The sequence below is a fragment of the Prunus dulcis genome, chromosome 7, assembly GCF_902201215.1.
Source record: "Prunus dulcis chromosome 7, ALMONDv2, whole genome shotgun sequence".
NCBI lineage: Eukaryota > Viridiplantae > Streptophyta > Magnoliopsida > Rosales > Rosaceae > Prunus > Prunus dulcis.
In genome coordinates, this window is record NC_047656.1 from 8,776,918 (window position 1) to 8,796,325 (window position 19,408).

Here is a 19,408-nt window from a genome sequence, read left to right on the forward strand (position 1 = left end):
TTACATGTTTTGGGTATCATTTGGGAATAAAAAACTAAAATAAAATTATTTGCCCTCCAATATATTTCTGTAAAAATTTCATAAGACCCATATATACCTCACTTTAAAACAACAATAAAAAGAAGCTGATATCATCCAGATTTCAGCCCTTGCAATATGGTAACTACACTAATATGCCTATGACAAATCTGCTGACTAGAAACAGACATAGGCAAATAAAGTCACATACCCATCAGCACAGCCACTGTCCAGGTCGTGATGAGATACAAGCCAATAGACGACCACAACCAAATTGCTCTTCAATATGCTGGTCAAGGGTGCAAATCTGTTGACGCTTCTCCAACTTTCTTACTACATGGTTGTTCTTCTTCACCTCCTCAGCAACGGCAACAGCAGCATCACCTTCCTATCAAACAAATAACACAAAATGCCATCAAAGACAGTAAAGTTCATTGCGCATGTGTGTGTCCAAAAATAAAGTTCATTACCAGAAAAGCTCCTTTATTTCATTTTGCAGGCATAGTATTCTTGTTGATCAGTAAAATCAGAGGACTTAAGCTGCTCCAGTGGGACTACCACTGACTCAATTCGCCCAAACAAGCAAGCACTATGAGATCCTCTTGGCAAAACTAGACAACCAATAACCATAAAAAACACCCAAACCCTGTCACGAGTAGTAACTCTCCAGATTGCATGTGCATTACAGGCCACTGCCCCCCTCCATTTCAGCATGCAGGGAAACTCAACCAATTCTTCCAGCATGTGTACTTTGTCTTTATCAAACGAAATCAGAGAACCACAATTTTAAAGATTCTAACATAAATGAATTACCTGAAGTTTAGTAATCAACCCTTTCTTCTCTTCTTCAAACTCTCTGATCTAGTATTCAGAGAAAAAAAAAATATAAGAATACCTAGCAGTGAAAGGATTAAAGAATGACAAAATCAGACAATGAATAAACCGGCTAGCATACCTGAGCCCTTAATTTCCTAATCTGTCCTTCTTGAGCAGCCTGCTTTTTTGAAAGCTCTTCACCTGGTACATAAAAATGCAAAAATGAAGGAATTTCCATAATTATTGATATGATTGCATAAAGAAACCCTCCTTGCATCCACAATAGAACATTGGCTACGTTGAAATTCACTATGAGGCACAAAATATGTAGAACATATTGAGCTTCTCAAGAGAAACAGAGACAGACAGGGACAGAAAGAGACCTTCAGCCATAACTTGATTAATTATTTCATCCTTTTCCTTCAGAAGAGCAGCTGCATCACTTTTCTTATTCTGCTCCCGCCGAAGCGTGTCCCTTTCCTTTGTAAGAGCATACACCTGCAATCATAAGTTGGCATAGCCCCTCCAATTATCAGGAGCTGAATTAAAAATAGGCAAGTACCAATTTCATCAAAAACATAACGGGCATATATAACACCTAGATCAATCCAAGCACGATTATAAACAAGACTTTATGAGAAGACCTACCTTCCTTTCAAGTGTTGCAACCCTTTGATGGTATTCCTCTCGCAGTGACTCGACTTCTGCATCATTGGATTTTCTCTGTTCAATTATTTTCAGAGATGGACAATGAGGGGTTGATCCGAATTCTGATTGATCTGGAGAGAGAAGGGCCGAAGAGAGAGATAGAGGCAAGAGAATTGAGAGAGAACCTAATTTCTGAAAAACCACAATAAAAATGTATTTATAGGTGGTAGTTGTAAAAAAATTGGGAAGGGATGGTATTTTTAATTAAAATTATAAAAAAAGGTGGCATTTTAAGCTATTTCCTACTTAATAACTCATAGCTACTAGCCTCTTTGTGCATCTTTCCATTGTAAATACAGCTATTTCTCTCAACCCTAATACATAATAATGGAAAAGGATGTACAAGTGCCAATCCCCAACTTGTTCATCCACAGAAAATATGTATTGCAAAAAGAACCGTGTAACAGTGCATAAAAATATTGGAAACATAACCATGGAATACATGTGCAATGAGAACCGTTGGTTTCCACAAACAGAAAACCATTCACAGAGGCTCTAGACTGGTGTCAAAAGAACCAGGGCATACATAATAGGCAGGTATGATTTGACATAAAGAATTTTTCATACCAACTTTGCAAAATCAATCTTGAGAGGCAGCAGTTGGACGAGGACACAACACAACTATCCTAACACCTCTATTGCTGTACCTAGTATCTCATCCCACATTAATATGCTTTTCAACTTTTCCATTACCAAGCACCTACTTTCAGACATCAACTGGGTGAAGACTCAACCCCACAACCAACTGAAAAAGAATGCAGGCAACAGAGTGAGTCAAAGAAGTCTCATATACCCAAAAAAGAAATCATATTATTCATACCAAAGAAACCCCAAACTACCTACCATAAAAGCACACAAGAAATATTTGTTTACCCAGGAATGACTATTGAGAAGAAATAAAACCTCTTAAATGGTAGTAAAATTTCCTGAAGGAAAAAAATAATCCATTGCTTCATGCATCAGTGCCCAAAAGTGGGAGAGCTCCCACATGTGTTCAGCTCTAAACAATGTCCGCAATGATGAATGAATCTGCATATTCAGATGCTATATGCAGTGTGAATTTCCATATAATATACAAAGTTAAAATACAAAGTTCTTCAACCTCTCCTTGAAAAGGGTTTCCGAATCTCTATCGATATAAGTAATGAACCAACCCTTTGGCGTCTCCTCAACCTTACACTTACCCGTCCTCCCCAAGTGCTTCACGAACTCGGTTATCGTGGCCCACTCAGTCGAATTCATATGAACATGGTGGCGGTCGTTGATGTACTCGTTGTAGACCACGGTGGCGGCGATACGGCTGAACCGGTGGCTTCGTTTCATCAAATCGAGAAAACTTTGCTCGAACTCCTCGGAGTAGCCATCGACTATGCGATTAGAGTTTTCGCCGAAGATCTGCATCTGTCGCTGGTGGCTTTCGCTCATGCAGTGGCATTTGAAGCCGTTTTCGTCTCGACATTGCTTCTGGCACATCTGGCAGTACCATCGAAGCTTCTGAAGTCCTTTGGCCTTGATCCGATTGGCAATTGCCTTTGGGGTTAGGAAGTCGTTCTTCCCCATGATGATTTTACCGCCGAATTACAGAAATATTGGTGTAATTTGAATCAGGATTGGGGTGGTGTTTTGATTGGGGAATTGGCAATCTAAATCCTAGATGACGGAAGGGCTGGACCTGATGAGGGTTTTATTTTTGGGAAATAGCAATAAGGGTACAATAATTTTATATTTATAGATGATAGTTGTACAAAAATTGAAAAGGGGTGGTATTTTCAGTTACAATTATAAAATTGGTGGCATTTAGGGCTATTTCCCTATAAATTAATTACAATAAAAAAAAGGACCTCAATTATTTAATGTCTAAAAACTTACATGTGGAGCTTGTGAGTCTGAGCCCATATTAATTATAAAAAAAAAAGAAAAGAAAAGAGCTTTCTAACCGGTGAATGTTGATGACAACTTTTTTTTAAATACTATTAAACCAAGGCTCATGGTGAAGGGTAGATCTAAACTAGGTTCAATTACCTCTTGATACGTACCAAAAGACTAGAAAGGAAAATAAAGCCGGTAAGGAGAAACTAAAATAAGCAATTCTTCATTCCTGATTTCAAAATGGTCAAAATTCTCAAACTAAATACACTTGGAATGTGAGTTCACCAACAATATTACCAACAGATATGGAAATGAAATCTAACAAGAATGCTACATGTGTCTTCTCCATTTTAAGAAAAAGAACATAAAAAAAGTTACAATGAGTATTGGATCGAGCTGCTATCAATAGGACCATTAGTGAGGGTCATACTCATAATAATAGTACATTACAAGAAATGCTTCCATGCAAAAAATAAAAAAAATAAAAAAATATCGTTTATTTTTGAAATTTTGTTAAAATCGTAGAATTTGATTTCCTACCCCACAATTGTTGGTTGTTGAATGAGTTTGTTTTAATTTTTTTTTTTTAATATAGCACTCACTTGACCACTTGTCTTAAGGAATGAGTAAAATGTGCAATAAAAAAAGAATGAGTAAAATGATCCTTGAAGATTTGGGTATAAAAAGAGAAAAAATGAAAAACAAAAGGGTACCACAACAATTGCCTAGAAACGACAGGCCCTTAAATGTAAAAGCGATGATAAATAGAGGAACCAACCAAGAATAGAGGCAAGGCTATAAAAAGAACGAAGTGCCCCTTCCTTCCTCACAAGAAGCAAAATTGTATTTCTCAGCTTTGAATTGGGCTCTCTGATCTCTCTCCTTCCCTCCCTTTCTCGCTCTCTTGGGAAGAACAGAAAGCAACAGAGAGCAACATAAAGATTGAGAGAGAAATACAAAAAAATATATAAAGATGGGAAAGTGGGTGGAATTATTAGATACAGGGGTGAGAATAGCAGCAAGATTTCATTCTCACTGCCCACAAACTGGACGCTTGTATTACCATCCTCCATCTGGTTCTGAAGATCAACATCATCATCACTACTTTGACCAAGCCCAGAAGCCCACCAATGGCAGCCATGCTCAATTTGATGGCATCTTCACCAGTTGTGGTGTCAAGGCAGCAGCTATGGAGGCCAACACCAATGAGGCTTTTTTGTATTCTGTTTTGTGAGAAAGGAAGGAAATTACCTTAATTTGTGTCCACATATAATGGAGAAATTTTTTTTTTTTTTTTCAATTGATTCTTAATATTTTTTTTATGTGTGGATATCATTCCACAAATTTATAATCTTCTCATAGAATTTAGACTTGAATTGAATCCATCTTGAATTTGTTTTGAAAAGAATTCTTTTAATGTTAATTGGCTTCTCATCATCACTTGATTCTCGGTTATTTATGAAAGGATTTTTTTTTTTTTTTTTTTTCTTTCTATGACTTGAGTTTTATTTCTTTGAAAGGAGGGGATGATATGAGTTGAATTCTTGCTTGGAGAATAAAATGCTCTAGCACTAGAGCTTAAAATATAATCTATGCCGTAACGTCATCTATGCCGTAACGTCATTTTGACGAAATAAATACGCTGGGATTTCTAACATTTGCAACGATAAATATCATTAAATCAAGAACTAGTTAATATAAGTACCTCTCTCAATGTTTACGTTTGCACCTTGTATTTGTTTCTATTTCTAACAAATAGAAAACTAGTTTCTGTATTAAGAAAAAGAAAAGTAAACTTACATATAATCACAGAATTTAGAAGGAAAAAAAAATTCATTTACAACTTAATTGTTCTACCCAAATATCAAGGGCAAGAACATCACTAATCTTAATATATGATCAGTTTGCGTTGCCAAAAATTTTGAAGAAAAATCCCATGCCATGTTATTTATTTCAGCCGTTTCTTTCAATTTATTTATTTCGAATCATTTGTCTTTATATAAGTTATACCTTCACGATGGATTTATAAATTGTTTTAATTCTAAAATGCTTCGTAATTGATTACATAGATTACAATGTATAGTATATGACAAACAAGTTGAACCAAATGCCTCAGAGCTGAAACCAAAGCCAAATAGAACACACAAATAAAACACACAAATAAAAGAGAAGTTCTCAATTCGACTACTTGTAATAGGATTATTGATAATTCATTGGTAGCTCTAAATAGAACACACAAATAAAACATTGTTTTGATCTTATAGACTTGCTTTGCCAATGAACTTTCTTGGTGCCGTTTGTTGCCAAATCTGCTGTCTGCAAGCTTTGGTATTCTTCTACAAAGTTGTCCACGTTGAAATCAAGAAATTCCATTTGCAATCCAGATATCACATTCTGAATTCTCTACAACTTCACATGATTTCCCTTGAATGAACCATAAAGAGGTTGTGACCTTCTGAAGCTGAATATATCGTCGATTTTGACAGAGGAAGCTTGCGCCGGTGAACTTTTGTCTATTTTATACTCGGATGAATGTGATTTCCCATACACTCGTACACTTAATGTCCGCTTATGAGGTGCCCCAACTTTTATATGCTCATTGAAAAAATCTATCAGCTCTTGTTGTGTAAGCTGCCTCAGTGCTGCAATCTGTTTCAACCCCATCATTAATAGAGGACGCATTTTCTCTTTAGTATATTCCAACAGTTCTTTTGTATTTTTACAATTATCAGCTTCAACATTATCCTTTTCTGCTAACAAGTATGTAATATTACTTTACGAAATATTTTCATCTACATAGAACTATTGGACTTAAGATGACAGGGCCTGATAAGGGCATTTTTCTTCAGGTTCTTTCCAAATTCATTTGTACTCAAAAAGATAAAATGTATTGAACATTTTGCATTGCAGACATGCAAATAAAGTTAGAGTGATGTTCATACCTCAGATTCTATCCTGTCAAACTTGAGGGTCCCATCAGAAATCTCCCTCCAATAAAATGCCGCTTCTTCCCTTAAGTTCTTGTGCTTCTCAAGCTTCATGTCGATCAACGCATTTACATTGCTCTATGTAACAATCAGTTCAAAAGTTATTATTGGGAAAAAGAGTTGATCCTTTCAAGACTCGTAAACTCTCATCGAAGTTTTACGACTATTCTCAAAATCATATATGACATGTCACATTGCAGACCGTAAAATCTCCCCTTTTATACATATATATATATATATATATATATATTTTTTCATAGGTTCACATATAACTTTATCTAGAAATGAAGAACACTGACATTGAAACGCATCTGCCATCCATACACGAGGATACAAAACATTGCAAGAAAGACCAATGGAAGGCCAAAGAAGATGCTGGTGGATGTTTTGAGGACGTGCAATGTTTTCTTTGCAGGAAAAATCAACGAAAAGGGGTCTCATGCAAACAATCTAAAACATCAGGGGGTGTTCGTGTAATTTCTCAAACCTCAGGGGGTTTTGTGAAAAAGCTAAAACCTGAGGGGGTGTTGGTGTAAATAACTCCAATAAAATTTATATAGAAGTGATTGAACATTGGCACCGAAAGACTACCATCTATATGTGAGGATGATAAACAAGGAAGAAAGACTAATGTAAGGTCACTGGAAGTTTTAGCTCTGACGATTTTACATACAAAAGAGATTATAGCAGCATAAAAGATGTAGTCAACCCTAGCAAGCTGGAATTAAGGATAGAGCCTAGTTGATCTCACCTTGAATTCTTCATTTGTCATCTCATAAAGTTTACTCTTGAACGCCTTGAGGAATTCCTCTGCTCTCAAATCAATATGTGCTGGATCCTGTAGATGAACATAACATAATTAGAATACGTAGATAAGGCAACAAGGCAACAAGGCAACAGTAGAAGCATGTAATATACCTTCACTGTAGATTGTATAACAAACAGTGCCCCACGGATACCACAATCATTCCTGCATCAGAAAAGAATGGGAAGGTGATTGAGAAAAAAAATCACAATATGAGGCATGAAATTGAGGGATAAGTCATTTGAATTTGTTTCATGCCTCTGCAAGAGGGCGGTGATGTAACCAAGTTGCTCAACTGATCTAAGCTGGTGGAAGGCAGGTTGCTTTGCAATAAGAGCAAACAGATGAAGTTTCACATTCAGCATAAAATCATCCCGATGTACCTAAACATATTAACACAACTACATTTAAAACAAACACAGAAACCTCTGCTGCACATAAATGAGTGGGAGATTGGTGTGAGGTGATTTTATGCTGTTCAACAGGAAGGCCAAATATAAGTCTTATAACCAAGAGGAACATGGCCTATTGGAAGGGGATTCAGTTAACCAAAGGATCGTGGATAATCTTTGTTGTCAGAATGTCCCATTTGCATGTAACCTGATAGAATAAAACCCTGAAAGTTCATTTCAGTGATCAAACTACAGATCTGTCAAAGGTAAATACAGCTCCAATACCTTTTCAAATTTCAAGAAAGACATTTTCTGCAATTTTTTGATGAGTTAACAGGGAAGAAATTATCGGTTTGAAAGACTTCAGGGGGAACTCTGACAAGGTTTGGTGAATTTTGAACTAGAGCATACAGAAAGAAAACTAGAAGCAATAATTATTGATTCCAGCAAGGTCATACAGACGCTAAGCTATCCCAATAGAATCTAGTTGATTAATACTGCAAACAAATTTAAAAACCTGAATATAGTGGATAAGGGCAGAATTTTCGTCACTTGGATTGAGACCCTCCACAGGGTAGAAATAGCTCTTGCCCTTTTCAAGCTTCACAACTCTATTCGTCAAATGCTGGGATGGGAACAAAGGTTGGCAAATAGGGTTTGAACCCTTAAAGAGAACATTTTCAATATGCTGGATCATGGACTCAGCTTCATTCCTTTCAAGGTTTCCTGCAAAAGCATATATAACTAGGAATGAATACGAATAGAAAAGGAAAATTAAAATGAAAATAACAGTGGCTATAACCTAAGTTGTTTGAGGTAAGAAAATATGGTAACCTGCTGTGTAACACTCTAAAAAGGCCCTTGAGAGCATCATGGGAACAAACTTAGCAAGATCTTCAACTTCAAGATGAGGAAGAACATCAAGTTCTTCCATCCATGGCCAAGTATGATCCTTTAGAATTAATGAGCAGTAGTCCATAGCTTGCTCATAAGGCTGCCGAATTTTGTAATTTTGGTACTTCCTTGTGACCTTTTCCTGATACGGACAAAAGGGCAGATAACACAAGTAAGATATCATTCAAGATATACACCACTCTAGATATAAGATTGACTTCCCAAATTTCATCAGCTAAAATACATTGACCCTTTTTCCTTCCCAAAAATAAGATACTTAAAAAATTACCATAAGGATAAAGGTGATCAGCAAAGGGGCAACAAAATAAAGAAGCTATAAAAATCAAGTCCCAGAGTAACAGATACAGTTTGAAAGGACGAAGAAAATTCTCCGGACGAAGACAGATTAATTGATAAAATAAAAGATTTGGTATTTCTTTGGAGAAAATTAATGATGAAAAATGATTATGACCATGAAATCTAGGAAAGTCCTTTGATTCTAAGGATAGTTAGCATCTTTAACTGGAGCATGGACCAGTAAGAACTTTCACAATATGTGTGTAATTGAATACTTTTTTATGTTGAGCCTGCATCAACTTGAATATTTTGTATAGAAGAAGAAACAAGATTACTTGATCACCAACCCAAAAGCAAATGGCCATGGGTGCATAGGCCTAGAACATTATATATTGTAAAGCAAGGCTTTACATTCCCCATGTGGGATATACTCTGAACACGAACCCTAATGTAGCATGACTTGAGCAAAGACATGGACAACTTATATTGGGTGACGTGAAAGCACGTATGGCCGTTGGGCCTGACACGTTGGTTGCCTTCTTCGATAACATGATAGAATTAAAGCATCCAGTCAAAACCAATTGGCCATCAATGGAGAAGACCAGGATATTACATGTCGTAAGACAAGACTTTATATTCTTATTTTTTAAAAACAGGACAAGACTTTATATTCTTGATGTGTGATCAACAGAGAATGTCTGTTATGCCAAAACTAGAAAATCCCATGCATGGAAAAATCTAATCCCAGTTTGAGAAAGCACGAGAAGAATCGTGGAGATCCTAAAATACCTAAATAAGGAGAATGTCCCAAAATGTTTTGTTTATTTAAAAGAAAATAAAGAAATGTAACAGAATATAGGCAGATATGATTCAGTATCTTTTCAAAATTCATATTGGCTCTGCATAACATAAGATAGTTTGGTATAAGCCTCTGGAATAACAAAGCGCAACAAGTCACTAATATGCAAAATTATTAATCCAGTTACTGTACCACAAGTGACAGAGCTTATCAAAATCCTCATCCATAAAAATGACTAGGAACATTTAAAGTTAATATTTTTATGAGGGAGCCTTGAAGTTTACCTTTATGACAGAGAACCTGTCAGCTTTCACTTCAAAGCTTGCGATCTTTTCAACTACATTTTCCAGTAAAATCCTTAATTTGTGATTATAGCCAGCCAGAATCACCTACACAAGAAAACATAAGGTAAAATCCACGGATAGTTATGATCAATAAAAGGTAAAACCAAATTTGGAATAATGCCACGCCTCAAGATCTTCCAACTAAACATAGTTAAGTTCACTGTTTCTAACCCCCTTTAAAACATTATAATACCAATTGGATGAGTTAGACACTTCCTATTCCTCTAGTTTTACATAAACACCACATCCCCAGGACAATAACAATCAAGAATTTCTTGATTCGGAATTCAGAAGTCCACAATGGGTGTCCAAAAAAGTGATCCAAGGACCATTACTACATTCAGTATTCAAAGTCTTCATGTTTCATATTTCACGCTATACTGAATTACCATTTACCCTGTGTAGACCACCTTTATTATTATTATTATTTTTTTTTTTTGAGTTTGCTACATAAGGTATTATGAAATGAACAATGCAACTTTCAGAGAATAAATCGATTCAAGGAGTAGCTGTGACAACACGGACTAAAATTTTACAGAAACACAACAAAATTTTAAAAAGAACCATCTAGCAAGTTTCATATTGATACCTGAAATCCACTATCTGTATGGCTTATTCGAGAATTCAGTCCAGCAACCTGAGCATCGTAAGCTGACAAAGAAAGAATTAAATATTTGAATAAGCTCTTCAAGAAAATAACACGTTGTGTATGCAACACCACCAATGAAACCAAGTAATTAACTGTAACTACATATCTTACCAATTTCATTCAAGTAATCCATCAACAACTGAGTAAAGATATTAGTTAACACTTCTGCTTCAGGGGAGCCACTTGCGTGGGGACAAGTGAAAACAATCTTAACATAAGCTTTAGGAGTAAAGAACATTGTATCAGGCTTGTGCCATAGTGTTGAATATGGCGACTTTCTTAAAAGAACTGGATATTTGGCCTGACAAAAAGTCAATCATATCAGAAGAATTGAAGTGCTGTGTTAATTTCCAGTTAAATTTTATTATTCATCACACCTTTTCATGATCGTTCTTAAGTGACAAGTCGGTGGGGATGAATGAATTACGTCCTGGTAGGTGCAGATTCTCATTTGGCGAAGATACTATCCATTCCTGCACTCAAATGAAAAACTTTCAGGATCAAAAGTGTTTTCCTCTCCTCCCCTTAAAATATTCCTAATACCTCTAAGCTGATGCAAATAAAAAAGCAGCATACCTTACATATTACTATCACTCTAAAAAAGACCACCCAAAAAAAAAAAAAAGGAGGGAAAAAGAAAAGAAAACTGACTAATGCTGTTGGGTTCATCAATATATAAAACTCGATATACATATAGACCCATAACCAACCTGTATCATGGAGCCCGTAATTTTCTCGATGGAATAAGCAGTTCCATACCATGGCTCAACCATGTTAGTTTGACCTTCAAATTTCTTCGACTCCCAGAAAATTCTGTTGAGCAAGGGACCTATTAGGAACTTTTACAATGTACTGTCATTATGTTTCATATTTCACTTAGAAAAGAAAAAATAGACAATAGGAGAATTATGAGAAACACTAAAAACGTTCTTAATTGCTGGGATCAAACTTTTAGACAGCATCAAGAAGTACTATGCCATGGATGGAAAGATCAAATTCCCATATAAATAATACACTATTTCGCTACTTAAAGGGGACAGCCTCAGGAAATGACAATAAGTGATTAATGAGTTATAGTGCTGTGAATCACTATGAGAAACCAAGACTAAATAAGTTTCAATCAACACAAGTACATTCAAAAAACTGCAATCAGAACTTAATTGTGATACTGCAGTCTTTCAGTCAATTCTTTAGAAGTGAATTTAGGTGGGCCAAACATTCCTTGAACATAACAGATAACAGGGTTCTTACTATTATCATATCACTAAGTTTTGCTTATACGTAGGCAAACCAAGTGCCTTCTTTCGATAAAAAACAAAACTTTTATTACAATTAGATAAAGGTACCAAGAAATAAAGGGAGGGTCAGTAGTCCAAATTTGCTGATTGTATTGACGTATTCCATTTCCAAAACACTCAAGGTTGTAATGAGTTGACATCATTTGCTTGACAATCAAGGACGGAATCAGAAATTTCTATAGGGGTGGGCTATTATTTCTTATACGGGTAAAGATCTGAATAAAATTCCATTTATTTTCTCATAGGAGAAAACTTGAAGCTAACTGGAGATCTGTTTGGATAGGTGATGTAGTACAGCCCGTAGGTGTTAGATTAAGCACTCAAACAATAGAACATAGAAGAATATAAGAGATCGAGGAGACGAAAATACAGATCGAAAGAAGAAAGAAAGGGCAGAACAGTAGAACAAGAAGAATATTGGAGGTCGAAGAGACGAAAATATAGATCAAAGGGACGAAAGAAAGGACCGAAATCAGGGAACCGAGAAGGAAGAACAGAAATCACATAGTTTTAAGAGAAGGTTTAATCAATATCCAAATCTGAATTTTAAAGAACTACATGGGGGTATTTATAGCAAACTAAAACCTAGACATAATAGGATAAAAATCCCTTGCTTAAACAGAAATCATAGCCCAAATAAAATAGGAAACTTAAAACTAGAAATCTGGAAATCTGGAAACCTGGAAAAGTAGAAATCCTACTAGAATTTGGAAAACTAGAGTATCTAGGAAACTAACAAATACATTAGGAAACTAATAAATTTAGGTCCTATGCGTCCTGCATCAATAGGACATGCTAATTTTTGCTTGGGCTAATTTTTGTAAAATGGGGTGTAGTGTCTAAAAATTAGTATTAAATTTCTTTTTTCCCAAACTTTGCACTAGGCTAGAGCCCACTCTAGCCATAGTGTAGTTCCGTCCTTGTTGAAAATGCAAGTAGATATGAGTTAACAGTCCAAGGCAAGAACTACATTAACCAAACTTTTATAAAAGCATGCTTTGAATCTATCCTCTTAGGATGGTAAGTGGATTTAGAGGCCTTAGGACAAATTACCCAAAAAGAAGCTAACACAGTGCGATACCACAAAATTGTTGTCTTCCTTCCACCACCAAAGGACAATATTTTTCACAAAGAAAGTTTGAATGTGACCGAGGAAGAACCCAATAAACCCCTGCCTCCCTGACTAAACACCACCACAGCCCCAATGCATGACAAACCCAAAAGATCCATAAAACCTTACCTTTCTCCCCTCCACCAAAAACACAATATTTTCCTGAATTATGATGAAAAGCTACCATTCCATCATTCAGATTTCAGAAAAAATGAAAATCCCAAGTCCAAGTAGTTAAGACAGTTTCTGGAGAAAGACACTAAAAGGTCATGGAGACAACCCTTCTACTATTATAGAAATGAGAAAGCATAAAAATTTCAAGCATGAAACGAACATTACTTCTTTAATAAGAAAAAGGAGCATCACTCCAGGACAGATCTTCCCAAAATCTAATGTTTAAACCAATAAAAAGAACGAAGCTAAAATGAGAGACAAAGTCATGATATCCTTGGAAGATAGCCTTCTACCTTACCAACACGTAAAGAACCCAAACTAAGTGAAAGACTTACCTGACATTGTTTGGAGACAACTTGTCAAGCACCATTTGGATAATTTCTGTACTGAAGTTAGAAGGCAAGGATGATCTCACTAGCCAATCTTTTGGGGGATATTTCTGTGTAAGGACACAAACATGTCATGTGAGTAAGAAGCAAGTGAATATTAATTATCAAATAACTGAATAGAAGCACGGTTAAATAAAATAAAATAAAAGAGACCAATACCTGCATATTTGGCGAAATGCTGACCACATAACTAATTGGCTGAATTTTGTCCTGATAATGAAACTTTGTCTCGCAAACAGCAGAAAGCTACAGTAAAACTATGGTATATCAGAGTTTCTAAGAAAGATCTGAAAGACAATTTCCATACCGAATTTTGAATATGAAAATTAACATAACTCAAGAATTTATTCCTCAATTCAAACCACAGTATGATTAAAACTGTTTAGATACAAAGAAAATCAACAGAAAATGGTGATGAATCAGATGTAAAGTCAGCCTCACAATTTTCATATTCATATATAAAGTCAGCCATTCACCCTTAGGGTTAGCCCAAGTGATAAGGGTGGGTGGGGAAATGGGTTATGATTAGGTTAGGTCCAGGGTACAATTCCCTCCATTGTAACATGAAATAAATGGCAATCTATCACTGTCTAATATAGCAGCAGTAGAACAAGTCCCTGGAAAACATCCTAAGGCCATTGCAAAATATATTTTAAGGTCTCGAGAGTTGACTAATCCACCCTTCTACACATTAAGGATTTGTCTGGTAGGGAAGGGAGGGGGGAGGAAGAGACGCTCTACCTTGAAGTAGGGATAGTTACAAATCTAAAACGCCAATATTATATAAGTACACTCAGTCCAACCCCTGAAGTCCTTGAGATGACACCAACAACTAGAATAACTTATATCCATCATCCTTAGACTGATCTCATGATAAACAGATGTGGAAACCAAGAATGAATATGCTGCCATGACATATTAGCCATCTTCTTAGTAAGAGTATGCACCAGTAATTCATACTGTGAAGATACAACACTTGATGTTAGACAAAATGCAGATAAAGGTATCATGCACCAGTAATTCATACACTAGAATACACAATGTGTATACCTCATCGAAAATCCATTCGCAGATGCCCGACTGCTGTAAGAGGGAAATGTATTTGAAAAGCAAGCCTATGATGTCTTGCATGTGCTCTGCAATATAGTCAAAAGGTTTATCATATTCTAGAAAACTAAAATCCAAGTAAAAGAATGCCACCCTACAAAAAGAACACGTTAGATAAGTACTTCAAGCTGTGTTAGGACTTGTGAAAAATGTTCATCCAAAATGAAATGAAGCCTAAATGGGGGCAGGGGTTGGGAGAAATAAGAATACCTGAAAATGAAAAAAATAGAAGATAAACTAACCATGACCCGCGTCAGTGAGATCAATATCTACTCTAAAGAAAGAAAAGTCAAAAGTCGACTGTCCTTCACCAGCAGACAAACCTGTTGCCCATCCTGCAATTTATTTTAGAACAAACGAAAAAGTGAAGTTAGCTTTTACCCAAGTAAATTAACTTCATGCATCCTATAATCAGGACAGAAGGTGACCACATCAACGAATTTTCATCTTTACGTGTCAATCTCTAAGTTCAAAATTCAGCCATATTCCTAGTGATATCTTCCAGACCAAATCAGACATCAGACTCACATTTTCCTTAAAATGATGCCCTTTTTCCAGTACATGTTGAACCACAAGTAAATCAACTAGGTGGGGCAACTTTAAGTTTCTGCCAAAATTGATAGAACCTAATTCATCTATCCTGTTAGTTTACTACACTATCATGTAACCTGAGGTACACAAATATTACATTCAAATTTGTACTAGATCCGATCATCTACTATAATAAGTATTCTTATGCACAACATTTCCAGTATATCTTATCAACTCTAACTTTCCTGGTAATCAGACTCCTCAATCTCTCTGCTTTAATGTGAACAAAGCCAAATTTAAAGATTTGAAACATTTTTGAGCTTTGTTCACTTTGAAGTTACATTTCACTGATTATGACAATTAATAAAAAAAATTTAAAAAAAGTATAAATAAATAAAATAAAATAAACCAAATCAAAGAAGGATGACCACGTATACAAGAAAACAGGAAGTCTATGGAGAACCCAAATCTTCAGTGCTAATATCATGAAATGACTGATTAAATACTTCTGCATCCCATGCTTCTGGAGCCCATTGCACAACATGATGCTCCTTAAGAAATTTCAGGAGATTAGTCCTTCGAGAGTACTGTATGTAGCAAAATCATATATGACAAGATAACACAGCACAATTTGAAATGAAACATTAAGGGCCCGTTTGATAACCATTTCAATTTTAGTTTTTAGTTTTCATTTTTTGTGCTAGAGTATAGAGGAAAAAGAGGGAGAATGGAAGTAAGAATGAGAGTCAAGATAACTGAAATCAATTTGAAATTGTTTTCACTTTTGTTACTCTTCCCTCCCATCCTCTCCTCTCATCCTCTCTCTAAATCTCATCCTCACTCTCATTTTCCTCTATTCTCTACTATAAAAAAAACGAAAAATGAAAACTAAAAAGTAAAATTGAAATTGTTATCAAACAGGCCCTAAGTGTTTCGATCTAGCATTATCTGATTGGGTCAGTAATAGGTTGACATGATAATGACACATTTATTAACTGATCGGGTGAGCGTCCAATCGTTTAACACGATAGTGCCATGTTATCTTTAGGAAAGATACATTTTTATTTTCTTTTGAAAAATATTTTAACCTATAAATTCATTTTGTTTTTTATACATTCTTTTTGGTAACATGTTCGGACATTTGTTGTGTAATGCATTAGATATAACTTATAAGTTTCTATTGTATTATAAGATTTTTATTTACGCTATAATCGATATTATTTATAACTTTTTATATTTTTTTTGACCCAAAAGAAAAGGATAACAGATAAAATGGATAAACATAACACAGCATGCTAAATTTGAGAATGGGTTTGAGTTTGTTAATTTGGACGCGATAAGTTAACCACTCGGATTTGGGTTTAGGATCACTTCACACAAAACGAACATGGTAAAACACAATAAGTTGCCAGGTCTAACTATATGTATCTACATTGTAGATCATTTCTATCATTTAAACAATATTTGGGGAGAGAGAGAGAGAGAGAGAGAGAGAGAGAGAGCGAGCCCAGACTACTTAAAAGAATCCAAGAAACTGATTAAGGAGAGGTTTTGAAGGACTTGAGCGAACAAAAAGAAAAAGGAAAACTCAGTACGAACAAGTCAAATTCTGTGTGCATGCACGCATATTCACCAAATGATGCAAAAATGAGGTCAAAGGACATGTAAAATTCAGTAGGAACCAACTAAGCGCGTGCCATGAAACTTATTTCCTTTACAAGTTCAGGTCAATTCTAAAGATAAAGTTTGAGTTACAAGGGGATCTGCATCTTAATAAATAATAGATCCTTTTATATATGTAAATCAAGATGCAAGCTGTTTATGCAGGATAAGAAGAAGGAAACATTCTATGTGCACATAAATTGCATGATAATTACACATTATAGATAAGGCTCGAGTACAATGTCAATCTTCACATTTGAAATAAAAACAAGTTATCGGGCAATGCTAATTCCACTCCCAGTTTGTCCTACCGTACTCTTTCTGGGAGGGTTATAACAAAAAAAAAACATTGAGTTTGAAATGTAGGATGACAAACTGGGGGTGTGAAAAGCAACTGCCAGCCTGCCATAGTGCAAATCATCTAAACACAAAGAGGAAGTCTATGGAGGCATTGAAATGAAAATTATGTGAACACTGGCTTCAAAGTTCCAATACAAATAACATCTGCTAGAAAACTCATTATGTGAAACAGGAAACAGATAGTGCAAATCTCACCCAAAGTTTTCAAGATGTAATACAAAGATCCTTCTCCTTCGTGGCCAATGAGATGACTAAGATACCTACATGGCCCTTCCTTGTAGTGGTGAATTTCTGGAGTTATTGGCCACGCAACTCTCAGCGCATGACCCTCTTTGATTGGGACAGCTCTGACAAGAATCTGACAAAAACACAGAGAAAGGCAGCAAGAATTATCCATCTAAATATAGGACCTTCTGTATGTTTTTTTCCTAATCAGCAAAATCTGCAAGTCCGAAAGAAAGTTTAACTCAGCATAAAAAGTTGAGCAGAACCATGTGTACCTGTAAATGTTCTGATGTGCAAGGCTCACCAGCAAAACGAGGGCAGTTGCGGTCAATGTTTCTAATTTCTTTAAACTTGTCCTCTACAAGGCCTTGAATTTTATCAAGGTTTTCTGAAAACATCCATAGTGATAATTAATTAACTTACCATGAGGCCATTGAACCTGATTGTTAAAGGTAAATGTAGCTACAAACCTTTTCCATATATGACAAGATGCATGACGTTAGCAGAATAATATTCTGCATAGAATTTAATAAGCTCACTTCTGGTATCCAGTCCTTTCGCTTTCGGTCGAACCTCCAAAGTATCCCAATTCCCTGAAAGAGTGAACAAAGTAGGCACGATGGAAAAACATGGCAGACATTCTGAACACCAACCAGAGTATAGACAGTGGCATTCTTGTAAGAATAGTCTCTATAAAATTTCCATTCACAAAGCAGGAAAAGAAACTGAAAATAAGCAGCTGCCATTTAAAAGAAACAAATCTCAAAAGATAGGTCACTTATTTCTTCCTATGTTAACTCGTAGTGTAGCTCTCCAGGGAGCCTAAATAGCTCAAACTGTCCTAAATATGAGTGATTGGAGGCAGTTTATAATAAGAGGACTTTTTGGGCACATGAACCTCATAATTTTTTCACTTATCAGGATAATGAAATTTGTGATATGAAATTTGCAATAATTTTTTATCATCCAATATTCATTATAGGATTTTCCAAGTTGTTAATCTATGATTATTCTATTACAACGGAGTTACTAAGGTGAAGTTTGATATTAAACTCAACATCAACATTGGATATGACTGAAATACCATGAAATAAGTAATAAACTAAAACAACGAGTTTTAGTCTCCACATCATCATTAAGAAGCAAGGGCAATGGATCACTTCTTGTTGCACTGTACAGTGGCTTCTTTTTTGCAGTTTCAGTTACGAGAGAGGTTTATGCTGGTACATCCCAGCATCGTGTAATGTGGTATTATGTGAGAAGTTTAACTCGTTTGGTAGAAAGAAAGGGGGTGTAGTTCTGGGGAGATGTTCTACTTTCTGGGTTCCATGGGTTGAAAGGAACATACGGTTTTTGACAGTGAAGAGGTGCAGTGATTATGGGATAGGATGCATTTTTGGATGTCTTTGGGGGCATCTGTAGCTTCAGAGTTGAGAGAGTTATCATTTTCTATTATTTTGTCAGATTGGAAAGCATATGTTTTGTAGCTCTATGGAATTCTGTTTTTGTTTTGTTGTTTCCCCCTAGGATCATGCATGCAGCTTGCATTTTAGTTTTCTTTTAGAAGTGGAATCCTTGTTCACTTTTGTTGTACAGTTTTATTTTTCATAAAGATTCACGTGTCTTATTAAAGAAAACAGAGAGGTTGTGCCCACGTCAAATGTGTAGTAGTAGCTGTGAGAAAATAGAAGCAAACCAACAAAAATTATAGACAAAAACTGAGCATATAAATGGGGGAAGAAATACAGAAGCATGTGAAGAGACTCCACCGATGCACAACTACTCTATCATCTGATTCTGAGCTCGGTCAATTAAGCAAAAGATAACAAAAAAGACAAACTAATAGATAGTCCCTTCATCCACTCTTAAGCCGGTGATGAGTCCATCAATTAGATATAATACCAGAAGAAACGGGAAGCGATCCTAGTACACAGAAGGCATGCACGAGAAGTACCAAAGAAAAACACTGGGAA

The 19,408-nt window shown here is 35.7% G+C and overlaps 2 protein-coding genes across 10 annotated transcripts in view; both read right to left on the bottom strand.

Moving 5' to 3' along the window:
- Positions 1–19,408, bottom strand: part of LOC117633672 (insulin-degrading enzyme-like 1, peroxisomal) — a 28,515-nt gene that overhangs the window by 5,264 nt on the left and 3,843 nt on the right. Inside the window, exons 8-26 of one of the 2 annotated variants that reach the window (XM_034367348.1) lie at positions 17,906–18,028; positions 17,711–17,823; positions 17,406–17,568; positions 14,900–14,992; positions 14,601–14,686; positions 13,710–13,796; positions 13,497–13,600; positions 11,289–11,391; positions 10,956–11,051; positions 10,690–10,879; positions 10,519–10,580; positions 9,870–9,974; positions 8,430–8,631; positions 8,113–8,321; positions 7,462–7,586; positions 7,317–7,368; positions 7,150–7,236; positions 6,354–6,476; positions 5,666–6,060 (exon numbers count right to left, since the gene is read on the bottom strand). In XM_034367348.1, coding sequence (XP_034223239.1) covers positions 5,815–6,060; positions 6,354–6,476; positions 7,150–7,236; positions 7,317–7,368; positions 7,462–7,586; positions 8,113–8,321; positions 8,430–8,631; positions 9,870–9,974; positions 10,519–10,580; positions 10,690–10,879; positions 10,956–11,051; positions 11,289–11,391; positions 13,497–13,600; positions 13,710–13,796; positions 14,601–14,686; positions 14,900–14,992; positions 17,406–17,568; positions 17,711–17,823; positions 17,906–18,028 — 2,369 coding nt within the window. In that variant the 3' untranslated portion in view covers positions 5,666–5,814. Of the gene's footprint in view, positions 1–5,665; positions 6,061–6,353; positions 6,477–7,149; positions 7,237–7,316; positions 7,369–7,461; positions 7,587–8,112; positions 8,322–8,429; positions 8,632–9,869; positions 9,975–10,518; positions 10,581–10,689; positions 10,880–10,955; positions 11,052–11,288; positions 11,392–13,496; positions 13,601–13,709; positions 13,797–14,600; positions 14,687–14,899; positions 14,993–17,405; positions 17,569–17,710; positions 17,824–17,905; positions 18,029–19,408 lie in introns of those variants that run through there. The other variant, XM_034367347.1, reaches the window with a different exon arrangement.
- LOC117633673 (KIN17-like protein) lies at positions 30–3,229 on the bottom strand. 8 transcript variants are annotated; one of them, XM_034367353.1, is made up of 7 exons: positions 2,727–2,844; positions 2,190–2,571; positions 1,483–1,613; positions 1,218–1,332; positions 974–1,035; positions 832–879; positions 33–406 (listed from the first exon to the last, which is right to left on the bottom strand). In XM_034367353.1, the coding sequence occupies exons 2-7, from the start codon at positions 2,254–2,256 to the stop codon at positions 233–235; spliced, it is 597 nt and encodes a 198-aa protein (XP_034223244.1). In that variant the 5' UTR covers positions 2,257–2,571; positions 2,727–2,844; the 3' UTR covers positions 33–232. The 8 variants fall into 8 exon arrangements, 6 of the variants coding, with proteins under 6 accessions (XP_034223242.1, XP_034223241.1, XP_034223244.1 ...); XM_034367355.1 differs by having other exon boundaries at positions 2,190–2,287; positions 2,727–2,840; XM_034367354.1 differs by lacking the exon at positions 2,727–2,844 and having other exon boundaries at positions 2,190–2,287; positions 2,446–2,614.